Genomic DNA, 17575 nt, shown 5'->3' with positions numbered 1-17575 from the left:
TGCATGCTTGTGGTTTCAGAGCATGCAGTGGATATACACGTAAGTTTGTGCCTTATAATATTGTTGCAGTAACATTGTAAGTAGTGCTGTCACTGCAGTGGCTGTGTGATATAACACTTCAAAACCAAGCCTGGGTTGCTGGAGACAGTGTACTCAGCTGTAACTGCGATCTTTGTGCTGCATCACCACATCTGAATATGCCTGAGTTATTACATCCAAGCACATCCTCATTTAACTTCACCAAAGAGCTTATCTTGAGTGAAAAATAATGTGTGTGACCATTAAAGTGAGTCATTTTAATGCTTTTCAGCCACAAGAACAGCACTGAGTGCCATTTCTAATGTCTCCTGCGCATCTGCATTGTACATTTTGTCATTTGTTACGCCCAAAATGAGCACTGCTAAGTCTTCATCAGTGCCTACAAGTCCAAGCCATTGCTTTAATATTCAGTGCTGAGTTCTCCAGACAGAGGCCGTCATTGTAATCACAGATGTAAGCGTACAAGGTCACAGAGAAGTGACGCTTTGTGCTGCAACATATAGCGATTGTCACAGCAAGGGAAGTTTGCCTCGTGGTATTCATGACAAAAGAGCAGTACGACAACGAACGCACTCAGATGACCCTTCTGTGAGGTCATCATGTCTTTGTGCACAACGCACAGCCAGCTCCGGCATGACACATCAGCTCTTGAGAGGTGACTCTAGCTGCAGATACACCTCTCAGCAGTCACTCTACCTTCCACCTCCTCCTCCTCCTCTGCTCAGGTTGGGGGAGGCAGAGTGGGGACAGGGAGGACAGGAAGAAATGAGCAAGAGGGGAGGGAGGGAGGAAGGACAAAAGGCTTAAGCAATGCAGGAGTGAGCAGTGCAGAAAGAGGTAAGGTGTTTTTGAAGCCCAGTCACCTGTATTTATATAAATTCTTCTCCAGTTTTGAGCTTGTTATAAAACCAGCAAATGTGCCCATCTCTTTAAATTCACATTAAAGCCTGCACTTTAATTTACACATTCACCCCTAGAAATACGCAGCACCATCCACTAATGCTTCAAAGAACATCTGCAGGCACTCATACAGGGCTGCAGCTGAATTAAAACTGCCATATGTGTGTCTCTCTGCATTACACAGAATTTTGCTTTAACAGCACCGAAAATAACATTTTGAACAATCTCCTGTAACAGCAAACCATCTATAATAAGCACGCCCATTACTCTGGATAATCCATCGACCTTGTGGGGAACGGTTTTTAGTGGAAAACTACCAATTAGATAGAGAGTGTGTTTGCAGGAGCCTGCTGTTTGCTCAGCTTATTGAGGACACTGTTTCCAGATAGCAGAGGTGCTGCTGAAATCATGCAATTCCTTCAATGCTGCAACCCCACAAAAACAATCTATTCACTGTCATTGTTTTTGTGTGGTGGCACTTCTTAAAACATACATCTCAAAGCTTGTGCATGTAAAGCAAATCTACCTGCATGATTAGACAGCAAAAAAAGAGGTAAATAATACAGGACTGTTTGTCATCTGTAGAGACCGAATTACTCATTGTATTGTGCCACCAAATCTTTACTTATTTAACGTGCAAAAAGTACAGACACAGCATCTTTGTATATTATAATTCCCAACAGCTGCAACTGCAGTTCCCTGAATGGCCACTTGAGGGTGGCTGCAAAAATCTTTACTTTGACTTCAATGTGGAAATGTTTAAAACCTGGAACAAAAAAAATGGTTTGACTGCTATATTTCCACCTTAAACTGTACAGGTGATTTTTTACAAATAACTCACCCACTTAAACTGTATTAACCTGCATTTACACAGTGATGTGGCAACCAGATGCCACAGAAAGTCAATGACAATCAGCAACTTTTAGTGACTCTGTCCCCACCTTTGTCAACTTTTGTCAATTTTAAGGCGAGTGACTTGAGTGATTACAAAATACCAGCAAACAAATTTAAGGGTTACCTAGGCAACAAGAGCTTGGAATGTCCGCTAGCAACTAAACGTCAGCTTCAAAGCGTTGTTCACATTAGAAGCTTTATTATTTATTATACTTTAAGCAGTAATATAATTTTTGTGCCGTTGATCACATAACTTCAAACACATCAAGGCCAGAGGACTGATGAGTGAAAATCAAGTATCAAGTGTCTGTGAAGAGGGCTCATTATGGTTGCTGTAGACTCCCTGCAGTATTCGCTCAAAGTCTAAGCAGTAAGAAAAAGGGATCACAGAGTTTGTTTTCTCCAGAAAGTCTCACCTTGTCCAGCTGCTGGAGCATCTCCCAGTGTAAAAATTGGGAATCTCAGCTTCCGTGCGGTCATGATCATACGCTTTGTGTCTCCAACCCGACTGCAAAACATGTTCACCAACATCACTTTGACCACATCTACTTTTTCTAAATATACAATCTGTGTTTGTCTTATTACCTAAACATTATTTAGGTATTTGTAACTAGTGATGTATCACAATGTATTACCATTATTGACACATGCAAATGTTAGTGCCTTCTATAATATAGTGGTTAACTAATTCGCTTTGCAAGCAAAAGGTTCCTGGTTCAATTGTGTGGCTGTGGCACCAATGCTAACATGGTTTTGTGCCACAAACAGAGCACTAAAATAGTAAAAAATTGTTCCTTTTTAGTACCTCATCACTACTACTACCTCTGCTATATGACCCCAAAAGAGCGTATCACTTTCTTTTCCTTTTATACCTTCACCACATTTACATCTTTTACACCCTCCGTCCCCAACAGACCGGCTGACCGTGGCTCATAACAGCAGCACTCGTAAAATCATATTTGCATGCAGTTCACATTTGACTGAATCAAGTAGACTCATTAGTTTGCTGTATAATTTGCACTCTATGTGCATGAGTAACAGCCTTGAAATCTCTCCACTTCAAGCAGCCATATTATTACAGTAAGTGAATGAGTCAGGATAGTGGATGGACGCTGTGTGTGATCACCCCCACGGATGGTCTGTGGGAGTGACCGCACATTTCTCACAAAGGATGTTTAGTGCTAAACATCAGTAAACACACTACCTTTAAACATACATCCTGTGAGCTGTTCCCACACACACACACACACACAAAATATCATTGGGCGGCGTTGATTTCATAATAAAAAAATCTTCGTATCCTCCCAGAACCAAAAAACTGCCGCTGCGACATAAGAAAATCTGCAGCACACAAAGACAGACGCACAAGCGACTCCCTCTGTGCTCTGTTTATCAGGCACAGGCACATCGATCATCCTTGCCTGGTTACCCGGGTAACCCCGTTATTATTCAAAGCACAGAGAACCAGCTTGCAGAGAGGCTGGCGTATGTGTGTGTGTGTGTGTTTGTGTGTGTATGTATGTGTTTGCTTGGTAGTGAGGATTCCCATTGGCTCGCAGGCAAAGGAGCCCCTTTTTCAGGTGTCTTCCATCCTAGCACCATCCCTGATCTGCATACCTGTGAGGCTGGACAATGACAGCTTCGGAACACAAAATTACAGCACAACTATCACTCCGATATCTATTCACTTCTTTTCATTTCTATCATCTACTACCACCAACGCAGCACCTCCTCACTGCTCCCCACTCCTCTCATTCTCATTCAGCATCTTTCCTTCATTTTCCTAACCCTTGCTTTTGCTGCATTTCATTCAACATGCACCGCTATCTGCTTGCTCACTCTCTTATTTTTCATTCACACTCTGCGGCTCCGAGGCTCATTCATAAACAGCACCACTCCTTACAGCAGCAAAAAGAAGGGAGGGGAAAGGGTGGATTGGAGGGAGGGTTGCCCCTACTGACTTACTGACTGCTGCATGGCGAGGGCTCCCTGAAAACTGAAAACAGCCAATGCAGAAGCAGAGAGGAGGGGAGGGTTCGGTAGCAGAGGAAGATAGTGGGAGAGCAGAGAGGATGGGGTAAGAATCTATACGCCTCAAGCTACACTCGCCTTCACCTCCTCTGTTCCCCCTTCGTTCTTTCATTCAGTCATTCATTCAAACCACCTTCCATTCACAGAGAATGCTCCTCTACTTCTGCAGTTTTTGTATCTGCTGAAGATGTTTCAGCTGATCTAAAGAAAAACATTGCAGTGGTGTTTGTGTGCGCGAGGCCAGAGGACGCTGCAGACAAAATAACCTTTGCTGCCTTTGCTCAGCAGCTCCAACTAACATGAAACTTATCAGAGCTTGTCTGTGCCTCTGGGACTAAACATTCAACACAGAATCAGGTCACTAATAATTACATGAAATGCAGATAATACAACCTAAGGTAAGGACAGGAAGGGACAGGGTGGACTGAGCTGATACAAGCCTATCGTCTCAGGCAAGCACCACCTTCAGATGCCACAGGAAGGAAGGGTTGCAAACAATAAAAAGGACGGGCAGGCGTGAAATGGTCGAGGCTTGTCTCTGGGTTTTGTTATTGCTCTGAAAGCTAGCTGTTCCTCACAGTTCTGCGGCTGTTGTTATTCCAACAGTGGGGGGGAGCTGTGTGCACACACGCATGTGCTCGTCTATGTAAAAACGGTCCAATCTACATCTACAATTGTTTTGCTTCATTTGCTCAGCTGCAATCAAAATTTATGCTCCCCTCTGCTCATTTATTTAGATACTTACAAATTAGGAATTTTGTTAAACACTCTTTTACCCATCTGGATAAGCCCCCTGCTCATAGTGACTTTTATGATTATTTGATTAAAAATCCCACTTCCAAACACCTAATCAGCCAATTTACTACACTTTTTACACTTATACCACCTACTAACCACATCAAGGATGCTTGGGTTAAGGACTTGGAAGTGGAAATATCGGATGCTTTGTGGGCCAATGGGTTGAAGAAGATTAAAGAATGCTCTGTTAATGCCAGACTACAACTTATACAGTTCAAGGTCCTTCATCGTTTGCATTTTTCTAAAACAAAGCTATGCAGCATTTTTCTGTCTATTCCGTCTTTGTGTGACAGATGCAAAGCAATGGTTGGAACCCTTGGTCACCTTTTCTGATCTTGCCCCACACTCCGGAGTTTCTGGGCAGAGATATTTAATATATATAACCGGATTTATGACTTAAAATTAGAGCCGGGTGGTGTACTTGCAGTGCTAGGCTGCTCCCTAACCTCATTGGCACTCAGACGTCCTCCTCAGAAAGCCTTAATGTTTGGCATGATTGTAGCTAGAAGACTTATTCTTAGAGCCTGGAAATCACCATCTCCTCCATTGTTCAGGGTTTGGCTACGTGAGATGATTGCTTGTTTGTATAATGAAGAGGTTTGTTATCATTTGGCTGACACACATTTTAAGTTTGTCGAAATCTGGGGCACTTTTCTCAATCATATTAATGGGAATTCAACATAAACTTTAACCCGTTTGACTGCACTTTGCGTTTGTGTGAAACTGCACTTCTGCTGGACCCTGATTCCTTCCTGGACATGTTTCCCACATCTTCTGGTCTTGGTGAACTCTCTGTTGCCCTGTCTAAACTCACACAGAAGATCATCTTCTTTGGACAATGGTGTTTCTTTTGAACTTTTGATTTGTACTGGCTAACTGATGTATTTTCTTTTTTTATTTATTTCTTTTTTTATTTCTTTTATTTTTTTGTTTGGTTTCTGTTTTTTCTTTTTTTTTCTGTGCTTAAATGTTATTGTTTTTGAATATTATGTCCTTTGTCTGGTGTGACGTTATGTAACTTTGAACTTAAAATCTTATAAATAAACATTTTTTTTTAAAAACGGTGCGATAAGAGAAAAGAAAGGGTAGGAAATAATAAAAAAAGGAAAGAAGGACGAGTGGAAAAGTGAGCAGCTGCCAAAAAACAGGCAAACAATACAAAAACTGCAAGAAGTGAGAAATGAGGGTTGAACCTCTTGTGAGCACAAGCGTATCTGATATGAGCTGAATCTCCTGACAGCTGCTAAGACATACAGTAACTCCTGACTTCACAGATCTTACTCTACCACACACTCCCTGTGATGCCAGTGATTTTCCATCCCATCAGCATTTTCAGTCTGTTCATTTGAATGTGTGCCTGTTTTTAATACAACAGGAAGAAAAATTATGATTACCTTCACTAAAGGCGTCGCTGCTACTGCTGAAATTACATCCTGCTGCCTACTCCACATGCTCCTACATCTCACAGGTTCTGTATAAAGTTATTTGAAAAAATAAGTTGATACCCATAGAAATAAATGCCTTTCCTTTTACCTACACTACATATCCAAAAATATTTGCTCGTCTGCCTTCATCCACATATATATTTGAGTGACGTCACGTCCTAAATCCATATGGTTTATTATTATGTGGGTGCACCGTTTGCAGTTGCAACATCTTCAACTTTTCTGGGGAGGCTTTTCCACAAGCTTCGGAAGTGTGTTTATCGACTTTTTTGACCATTCTTCAAGAAGTGTGTTTGTGAGGTCAGACACTGATGTTGGAAGAGAAGACTCCCAGGCTGCGCTTTAATTCATCCTAAAGGTATTCAGTAGGTTTAAGGTCAGGACTCTGTGCAGGCCGGTCAAGTTCTTTCACACCAAACTTGCTCGTCTGTGTCTTTTTGGACCAGACATGGTGCAGTCATGTTGGAACAGGAAGGGACCATTCCCAAACTGTTACCACAAAGCTGAGAGCATGAAATTGTCCAAAATGCCTTGATATGCTGAAACATTTGGAGTTCCTTTCACTGGAACTAAGTTGGGCCCAACCCCTGAAAAACAACCCCACACCACAATCCCCCCGCACCAAACTTCACACTGCCAGAACCGTTGTCCTGGCAACCGCTAAACACAGACACATCCATTGGACTGCCAGAAGGAGAAGCGTGATACGTCACTCCAGAGAACACCACTGCTCTTGAGTCCAGTGGCGTGCTTTTCACCACTGCATCAAACACTCTGCAATGTGCTTGGTGATGTAAGGCTTGGATGCAGCTGCTCGGACATAGAAACCTGTTATATGAAGCTCTCTGTGCACTGTTTTTGAGCTAATCTGAAGGCCACATGAAGTGTGGCCTTCAATTTCATGAAAATTTCATGAAAATTTCATGACTGCATTTGTTGCACAGTAACATGCTGGAATTCATCCACAAATGTTTGTAGAAGCAGTCCGCATGCCTAGGTGCTTGATTTTATACACATGTGACCATGAAAGTGATTGGAACACCTTAATTCAATGATTTGAATGTGTGAGTAAATACCTTTGGCAATATAGTGCATCTGCTAGACCTAAGTTGACCAATAACATGATGAAATGTCGACTTCTAGTTGATATTCAACTCTTAGAAGATGGCATCACATTGGGTTGGGATCAGACAGGATGCAGAATTCAAAGAAAGACTGACTGCCCAGTTCCTGAGGTAGCATGGTAATGAAGTATCAAAGACTCTCCTGAAAACCTTCTTCAGAATCTTTGATCTGAGCCAAATATGAAGACTGTTACCATAGCTCAAACACAAAACTCTAACGTGGCATAAAAGGCGTTTTCCCATGTTTTCTATGATGGTCAAATATGCAAGCATCTTAATTTAGTTGCATGTGCTCAACAACAGACAGAGTTACCTGCATATCCTGCGATGAAATAATGTTGGCTCAGGATTTCTTTTTACATCAGATGGTCACCTTACAGGATGGTTTTCCTTCAGTAATGGACAAATTGGCAGTTGTTTGAAATTTCTTTAAAATGATTTTAACTTCTTTTTGGATCATTTGCCAGAAATCTCCACAAACCTTTTTTTCATCAGGCCTTAGAGAACATTTTAAATCTTGGCATGCACGTGTGCCAACTGTATCGTTGTAAGGAGCTTCCAATCACTGACATCTAATCCTGAAAACCTATAACTTTATAGCTCTGAATGTGTGGGTACCATACAGAAGAATGTATTTTCAACAGCAGATTTACTGATTGTTTCACAGGACTGCAGGGGTTACACACTGAGGATATCAGGTTGGCATTGCTCAGTTGTGTATGGTTTGCATCCATCTGTTAACTTTGAGGTAGGTCACTCCTGATCTTAGACATCACCTTTATTCTATAACGAAACATGTCTATCCTAATCGTAGTGTCTGACTGTCAGGATGACAATGTTCCCATCCATAGTGCACAAAGGGGTTACAGGTTTTGGACTAATTTCCACCACCTCAGTAAAATCACGGAATGAGCAAGTCAAATCATGCACCCATATGTAGAACTGGACTGACAAATGTGTGACCATCCTAACAGCAAACACTGGAAAACAGGCACATCGGTGGGAAGAGAAAGTACAAGTGAGGTGACGGTAGGTAGAGAAAGGTGATGTGAGACAATGAAGACAAAATAGTGTAAGTAATAGTGTTTGCTAATGGTACCCAGTCATATTTGCAGTGTGAATATGAGCTGTAAATTTAAGTCAGAGTCATAACATCACAAACTCACCACCTCCTATCATCGGTTTTGATGTACATTTTATCTAGACAAATAAATGTATATCAATATGTAACAGTACATACTTGAGGGTAACTTTAGTATGTTATTACTGCTGCCCACCTGCAGTACCTTTGCGGCCCACCATGGGGCCCACACTTTGAGAATCACTGGTGTAGAACAAAATATGAGAAGAGAAAGGAGACTATAAGAGGTTGCATTGTGTGTAGTAATGTTCTGTATATAAAGACATAGCGTCTCTGTAGTCAAAGCAGGGGGCCAGAGATAGTCACTCAACAGCTGACTGTACAGTCACACGGGTAATCTTACAATACTTCCTTTGTCAGTAAACACCCCTTACATCACCCCTGGGAACTAAAAGCACCCAAAAATGATAGAGCAGTGATGTCAGTGGATGGGCTAAAAAAAGGGGTGCAACACTGAGCATATAGGGAGATGAAACATGAGGTAAGGTGCAGATAATAAACAAAGAGTAAGTCAGAAGGTTTAAAAAAACCTTTGCAAGAAAAAATTTAATAATAAATGATCAAAACTTCTATTGATTAGTTTTGTGGTATACATGTCAAAAACCCAAAGATGACCTCTTGAAGAACTTTGCTGTTTCATTATCACTTCAATACACAAAGATATGTAGTTTACTATGAAATACAACTGAGAACAACAATAGCTAACTACCAAGAAGCTTGAGTGTGTGTGTGATAAGCATATCTGCTTAAGAATTGGTTGAAACAATTGATCATTTATTATAGTAAAAGCAAAAATCTGCAGATCTTTTGTTGTGTGTGTGTGTGTATGTGTGTTATTCTACAAAAGTAAAGTTTTCATCAAAGCTTTCCTCCTGCTACACTTCATTTTAACATTCTTCTGATGTTTAAACACATGCATGCCTTCAGTATGTAAGTACACCTTCGGACCCTCGGAGGCAGCTTTTAGTCTGAGGGGAGATCGCATGTCATGCCCTCTGTGTAGGTGCATGGATACTCTTGGGATACTACCACAAACACATCTAAACTATACACACACACACACTCACACTGAGGATGAAAGAGCCATTACATCATCATCTCTCGCCTTGGGGAAGGAGCCATGAGCACACTGACCACTAGGAGATGTGGGGTCATTACATCACTGGCAGCAGCCTGGAGCAGGCAGTAAAAGAGGGAGCCGTGTGTGAAGTGGAGCGTGTGTGAGCTGATCATTGCTTCGTATTATTGCTAAGTGACACACTGGTCAGTCGGGGGGGTCGGGGACTGCTTGATGCAGCGCTGTAACACAGACCACCCCAGGCCAGTCGACTGCAGCGATAACACATTACGAGGCCACACACGACTTTAAAAATAACAATTACTGAACCTGTGGTTCAGTTTAGTTTTTCTGTTTTTTCCCCGCAGGAGCATTTCATAACTGTAGCCCTATTCATAATCCAGCATGCTTCAATATCGGTGCTTTCACAGCAAGTACATTATTACTTGGGGGTCATCCTTATAGAGATGTTTTTGAACTCTTGTATTATTTTAAAGCAGAAGCAACACACAATGTCAATGTGCTTGAAGTGGGTGTCTGAAGTAGGCAATGCAGCATCCAAGCAGGATGTGTGATTGTAAATGATCTTACCGCCTTGTTGATCATGAGGGACTACGGGATCAATACTGTATTTTGAGTATTCTTATGTAAAGCGGGAAAACAGTATCTACACTGTTAGAGGACATAAATGTTCATGACACCTCGAAAGAAAAATGTTAGAAAAGCATATGATCGGAAGGATAGAAAGGAAAAACGTTTTCATAAAGGTACAGTTTGTAAAATGTCACCACTAGGTGTCAGTAGATTGCAGTCAATCCAATTCTGTTTTCTTTCTTTTTTTCGGACTTGGAAACTTAAGTCAGAAACTCTCATAAGATAAGAGAATATATTCAAACTGTTTATCAGAAGAGAAGTGTGATTTTAAGGATACTCTACCCTAGCATTGGCTAATGTTAGCTTATAACGAGTTGTTGTTATTGTTTAGCCGGCTCACTGTTAGGTATCCAGAGTTGGGACAGTTGCCTAGAAGAGGATGAGATGAAGCAGAAACATCCTTAACTGTGGTTCATGCCACCACACCTGACCAACGTTTATCGGCAAGGTAAGGTTTTTGTCTTTTTACTGCATCATGCACAATATTACCAGACTTACATTTTTAAGTAGAAAAGTAAAACACCACAGATTGCACAGCTATTACCTGGATGATTGCGCAGGCATCAAGACATCAGAGTTCAAAGAGTAAGAGGCGTGGCCCGAAATGTCTTTTTATGTAGTGTAGACCACATTCTCACACCAGTGTCTGACTACACAGGTTGATATTAATTCATTTACTTTCAGATGAGAGGAACTGCTGAACATGAGATTATTACAAACTCGACTAATGTCAAAAGGCAGAATTATGGTTACCAAGAAGGTGGGAAAAGAAAAGAGGATGCTGGGAAGCCTGCCTTTCGAAGCGACGTGTGAAAGAACTACAGAAGGAGCAAACAGGTAAACAGAGAAAGAGAGATTTCCAACAAGGTGTGATAAGACAGTCTACAGATAAATATGAAATACTGTGAAATACATTTTTTTTTAAGATAATTGAAGGACAAAGACATTAAAACTGCCAAACAGGATGCAGCAAAATGTTCGAGAGCTCTCTCATGCATCTCCCTCTGTATGCCTCTTCTCTTTCTCTCCCCGTGCTGTACAGACTATCTTAATGGAAATCACCTCTCCATCTGAGACAGATGAGTGGCCCCAATCTGATTAGTTATTTACCTTCCTTCCATTTCCCTTTGTTCACTCATTAACACACAAAAACCACAGCGGCATTTTGAATCTCTCTTTAAGTCTGCCCTCCTCTACATCAAGTTATGCGCTGGTTTTTGTGTCATTTTACAGAAGCCGATAATCTCTATGGGTTTAGTGCCTTTACAAATGAGTGTGGCCGGTGCAGTATGAGCATTTAAGAGATCTTTACCACACATGAGGGCTTCCCTGTATAGCTAAGCATCTGTGCACGTGTGCTGTTGAAGAAGACGCTACACATGCTGGGTCATAAAAATGCATGAGACCGAGAGAACAGACACGGAGACATGAGAGCTCCCAAGCGATATAATGGCTCTCCTTTGGGTTTAAATCAGCACGAAGAATGTGTTACCTGGTGCAGTGTAATGCAGAAGAGGAAAGAGTACCTATTTTATATCTCAGACTCTAGAGCCTCAGAGCCCACTCACGCCTCTGCTGTAGGTGGTGCTGTGACACACACCAACAAAATGAGGCTGAATACTATAGTTCTAACTTATAGCTTAAAAAAAGAAAAGAAGTGTCTAACTAGCAGGGCGACAGGCCATCAGCATCCAACCTAAAACCTCCGTGCCTAACAAATTTATCTGAATAAGGGGCCATTAAACTACAAAGCCTTTTGCTGAGAAATGAGTACCCAACTTTAGGAGGTTTGGCTCCGCCGAAAACACAACAGAAAGCTCCTGTCTCTCCCTGACACACATTCAACAAACCCCTCTAACACACTGTGCATGCATCACCCAGGCTTACAGCAGCCCTCTGTGCCTCTCAGAAGTAATAACAGCCTGATAACAAACAACTTTAAAGGTGCAATTTCAGCTTGATGGACTTTAACTAAAACTAATTCTGGTGATAGACAACAAACAAAACTCATCTGCAGTATTTACACTGTCCAAAATCTTTCTTTGTAAGAGAGATTCATTAGTGCATCAACTAAAAGCGTACAGCTGTATTCTCAGTCAGTAAAAAGGGCAAATAATATATACAAACATAAATTATTTCTCTGGCTTCAAATAAATATCATAACATCAAGAAAGCACTACCATAATTGTTCTAATAGCCAGATGCTAAGTGGTTCTCCAGCCACATTCTTTATGCTGACTTAAGTGTATGCTGAACAACCAGAACACAGTGTTCGCTATTCAAATGTTTATGTGACAGAGCAGCAGGACCATAAACAAAACTGTATTGCAGGTGGTGTGGGGGTGTAGATTCATCTTGATACAACAGTGACATCTTGTGGGCACTTACAAAAATGCTACTCCAACAAAATCCATTTAACACACCAACCACACAATCAAGTATTGCTTCTCTTAAAAATAAAGCATAAAATCCACCTTATTCAGATGAGTATTTAGTATGACCTGCAGCAATGTTTTTAAACACAACCTGATAGGATTATTCGCCACTAAATAATACGAAATACTAAATATCTTTACAAAGGAAGGATGGTTACTCCTGTTTCCTTTTACCAAAGAGTCCAAGTACTGAAATTTAGCACTCAGTTCATTATGGAAGCTTGCTTCCACCACTGAGAAAAACAAAACATTTTTTTTCATCCACAAGTCATAATTTCAGGCTAGCATCTCAAAACTTTGACTGCAGAAGAACACTGCCGCTAGCTAACTGCTCAGCGCGGAAACAGCACAGCAACAAATGGTAAAAGGCCTGTATTTATATAGCGCTTTACTAGTCCCTAAGGACCCCAAAGCGCTTTACATATCCAGTCATCCACCCATTCACACACACATTCACACACTGGTGATGGCAAGCTACATTGTAGCCACAGCCGCCCTGGGGCGCACTGACAGAGGCGAGGCTGCCGGACACTGGCGCCACCGGGCCCTCTGACCACCACCAGTAGGCAACGGGTGAAGTGTCTTGCCCAAGGACACAACGACCGAGACTGTCCAAGCCAGGGCTCGAACCGGCAACCTTCCGATTACAAGGCGAACTCCCAACTCTTGAGCCACGATCGCCCAACAACAACAACAACACACAGGGCGCCCTCTGACCCCGGAAGGACACACCGTCGCAGCGAGAGGGCGCCGTCACTATGGCAACATAAACAAAACATAACTGTACAAACAGAACCCCCGAACAGCCCTGACCCGCTACATAGCCCCCACCTAAGGGGTCAGTCGTCCCCGACGACCCCATTATCCCACACAAAGTCCTGCAAATGTCCAGGTGCCTTCTTTTGGCGCACCGGCCGGTCACGACCGGCGGGAGAAAAGTCACTCGGGTCAGAACATGGGGTGCCACCATCATCCCACTTCTGACACCAATGTGGCGAGCTCAGACAAGGAGGAGACGGAGGTATCGTTTGGTCTTGCTTCCCGTGAGCTAGCCAGGGAGCACAGCCGTTTATTGACATCTGCAGAAGAACACTGCCTGTCACTGCCGCTAGCTAACTGCTCAACGCCAACAGCACAGCAACAACAACAACAACACACAGGGCGCCTCTGACCCCGGAAAGACACACCGTCGCAACGAGAGGGCGTCACCCGTCACTATGGCAACATAAACAAAACATAACTGTACAAACAGAACCCCGAACAGCCCTGACCCGCTACAATATATATCCTGCTGCTTTTACACACGCACTCACATAACTTTTGCTCAGCGATTCTCTGCGCGATCAACCTCTCACATGTTTAAGCTTGCTGCGGGAGATTTCACTTGTCATGTTTGCATAGTAAGCTAACGATTGATAAGACGATGTCGAGGAATTGGTGCGCAAATTATCATCACTCACCAATCAGTGTTGTCGCTCTCTATACACAGTTCGCGCGATTGCAAAGTGAAAGCAAAAAACAAGCGCAAATTCAAACGCGATTTCAATATGTCACATATTGACAGTGGCTCACCGATGCCAATGACATAATTACCCAGCTACATTTCCGAAAGAATGCAAAAGCATTGACATATATTTTTCCTTCCCACGATAGGCCGACGGGCAGGGCAGAGATAGATTTTGGTAGCCCGACTGGAAAAATCGCTAGCCACGGTACGTCGGGCTAGTGATTTTGCAAGCCCTATATCTGATTGAGGAATCACTCATCTTTGGAAAAGAGAGTTTATTACAGAGAAATGGCTCTTTTCAAAATAAAAGCTATACTACACGCTTCTTCTGGGCTATATTCTCAGCAGCATATTAAACATATCAGGTCCCCATAAGGAGAATCATGTGCTAACGGCTGTCTAAATGACTCGGGTAAAGTTTGTAGCATGCCTGCTTGTTGTTTTTGTCTGCTTCCACTTGTCTTTGCACTAGGATGATGTCGGTGTAAATGTGCAGTCATATTTGTTGTGTTCCCACTAGTGCTGTCAGCGTAAATCTCGTTGAAATGACGTTAACGCCACAACACGGCAAATCTCCATTAACGAGCTACCGCAGATCGCCTATGCATGGGGCTGGACGGCCAACACGTTAACAAGCTAACTGTGCTAACACACTAGCTCCCACCCATGTAATTGAGCATTGCGTGGCACATCCAACATACTGTTTTACTTTAGTCCATGACGCGCTTACCTTCAGGGTCATACGTTACATGAAAACCAAAATAGTTCCAAACGCCAGATCTGAATGAGAGTGGGGGAGGTCCATGTTGCAAGGAGAGCTTAACTTCTGTCTCGCTAGCTTGCCCTGCGCTCAGTGAATCTGCGTTCGACTACTCCGCCCAGGCTGCACTGTCGAGCGCAGATCCACCGAGCGCATCGTCAGAAGGAAAGTTGATAAAATAAATTAAAAATTTATTTTGTATTGTTCGATACATATGCGTACTGAACCGAAAGCACTGTATCGAACGGTTCAATATCGATACGAGTATCGTTGCACCCCTAATATATATATATATATATATATATATACCTAACAGCCACAACATTAAAACCAACCCTCTCTTAAGTGAATGACAGTGATTTCCTGTAACAATGCAATACAGGCTGGCATTGGTGTTGAGGACAGCACAGGACACCCCAGAGGTTTTGCGTCACCACACGACATAAGGCAGGTGGAAGAAAATCCTCATTTAGCATGTGTATTTAGATCGTTTTTGATTCTCACATTTTGGTGTAAATGTGAGGAACCACAGCACAATAATATGCAAATGTATGCAAATCAAATCAGATCATCTACTCCATTAGAAGAAGGTTTGTGCTCGTTTATATTGTTTTCGAGGATTCTGTCAACATAACAAATGAGTCACAGTAACAGACACCAGCGTGATGATATAACGTTTTATAAACACTGGAGATTTTTTTTGTCTAAAATAAATGTCCCAGACGCCGCACGATTTGCCAGTTTTCTGATGTACTGGGTTTTATCATGGTTGTTGATGTTTAAAGAAAATTGGCCATTTTCAGTTAATACTGAGCTCCAAGTAAAGGACCCGATTTAAAAACTCTCTTCCTCTCATGCAGCCACATGTTAACTGCATTAATACTTTTCATGTCAGAGTACTCAGGCCGCTTCCATTTCTATGCAAACAGCTGCCTGGCTGGATTTAATTAATAACAGTGATTATAATGGCAGTAATGACAACCGTGAGGGTGATATGCGACAGTCCTGATGAGAAACGCTGGCAGGGATTTGTCCCTTTATGTGACAGCACACAGCGGAGAGGTGACAAGAAGCGGGGGCGAGAGATGAGGCCCGACATGTGACACAGATCTGCCATTCAGATCAGGATTTCCGACCTCTAATTCTCCAGGACGATCGCTCCGCTTCCCACAAAAAAATTTCATGTGGCATTTTTCTTTCTCTATGTACACCATATTGAGGTAATAACGAACAAATGGACACGTTAAAAGTAAAAAATAATACAAAAAATAGAGAAAACTACCTACCCAGTATCAATATAGAGTCCTCTTTCTTTACAAATCTTTCCAGAATGTGCTGGAATTTGGAGAAACCCCCCAACCAGTCATAGCACTGCTCCATCGTGTATCTTTCATCCCAGTAGGCGACGTCTTTGTACCTGGAGTTGTTTTCTGGCAGGTAGTCCATATTCTCTGGAGCATGACAAAAATATGTAGCATAACACTGTGTCAGACTATAACGAGACTTCTTTTTTGTGTCGCTAAATCTGTTTTTGCTACAGTGCAGTGATGCATTTCACTGTGCTTTTTCCATTTCATTGTGGTTTCAGCATTGTCATGGGTTTTTTTCTGTCAATTTACAGACCAAATGATTGGCTGCGAAATTAATCAGCTAATAAAATACATAAAATAATACAAAATGTTAAGACTGCCCAGGTTACTGTAAAATAAATTGATTTGTTTTTACTGTGACTCATCTTTATGAGAGAAAAAAAAGCTACTGGAGGTTTTTTCTTTAATTATTTCATTACTTTTTGAGTTTGACATATTTTTTTTGACACATTATAGGCAAACAAGTAATTTACAAAAGTTTAAATTCCCACAATCATTTGGCAAATACAGGAAATCGCTTTTTGGCACAACACTTGTATTCAAACTGTTGTGACTGATTTGTTGACCTGTAATCTGTCAAAATCTCATGAATTACATATTTTGAAAAATATTTTAACTCGGAAAAAACGGGACTGATTATAATGCAGAACACAAATCAGAGTCAAAACGATACCTGAAAAATAGTTGTTGTTTTTTTTTTAATTTTATATATTACACCTTCATAAATCCTGTTTACTACAGCCTATTTACTAATGTAAACAAGTTTATTAGACATTAAAAATAACATATACAAACACTTGCAGTCACTTTTTGGCAGGGTCGTGCATAGACCTGGCAGACAGCAACACTGTAGTGAAACAACGCCAAATAAACACAACAAACAGACGCTACTTCAATGTTGTGACAAACTCTTAAACTTCCCTCGCCACCTATTCAGCGACTGTAGATAGAGCGCATGCGTGGATGCGGCGGACTACCTCTCGCAGCCAGTTCAGTTTGTTCATGTAGTTGACAACAAAAGATTGCACAAAATACGATAGTCATTTACCTACCTTCTTATTTTTTCCCCTCGTTTTGTCGTTAACTTCAGCAGCTTTGTAAAAAAAATTTTAAAAAGGCCGTTTCCTGGGTGGGAATGAATCCACGTGTTATCAGAAACAACAGTCGTAGGACCGAGTGAGCTCACTTTCACTCTCACGTTTCTATCAAAATAAAGCTTGGTACTACAGAAAGTAGAGTGAGCCCCGTCTTAAACTTCCCTCATTTGATAATTCGTTCATTCGCTTGAACAGAAAAATGTTGTCTCTGAGTTTTTCTATTTCTTACGAGTCAACGCTTTAAAGGAGGCGGAGCGATACAATTCAACAGTGCGGTGTCTAGAGTCGTGTTGCTTTCACGTACTCTTTGTAAAATCTGTCAA

General features: G+C 41.7%; 1 protein-coding gene across 1 annotated transcript in view; it reads right to left on the bottom strand.

The window, feature by feature from the left end:
- ece2a (endothelin converting enzyme 2a) overlaps positions 1 to 17515 on the bottom strand; it is a 98672-nt gene extending 81157 nt beyond the window's left edge. The window contains exons 1-2 of the mRNA XM_026148927.1: positions 17208 to 17515; positions 16072 to 16236 (exon numbers count right to left, since the gene is read on the bottom strand). Of these exons, the coding sequence (XP_026004712.1) occupies positions 16072 to 16231 (160 nt within the window). The 5' untranslated portion in view covers positions 16232 to 16236; positions 17208 to 17515. The remainder of the gene's footprint in view (positions 1 to 16071; positions 16237 to 17207) is intronic.
- Between the last annotated feature and the right edge of the window lie 60 nt (positions 17516 to 17575).

The sequence above is a fragment of the Astatotilapia calliptera genome, chromosome 18 (genome assembly GCF_900246225.1).
Source record: "Astatotilapia calliptera chromosome 18, fAstCal1.2, whole genome shotgun sequence".
In the NCBI taxonomy this organism is placed as follows: domain Eukaryota; kingdom Metazoa; phylum Chordata; class Actinopteri; order Cichliformes; family Cichlidae; genus Astatotilapia; species Astatotilapia calliptera.
The sequence above is the reverse complement of the archived record's forward strand: the minus strand, read 5'-3'. Positions and strand labels throughout refer to the sequence as shown.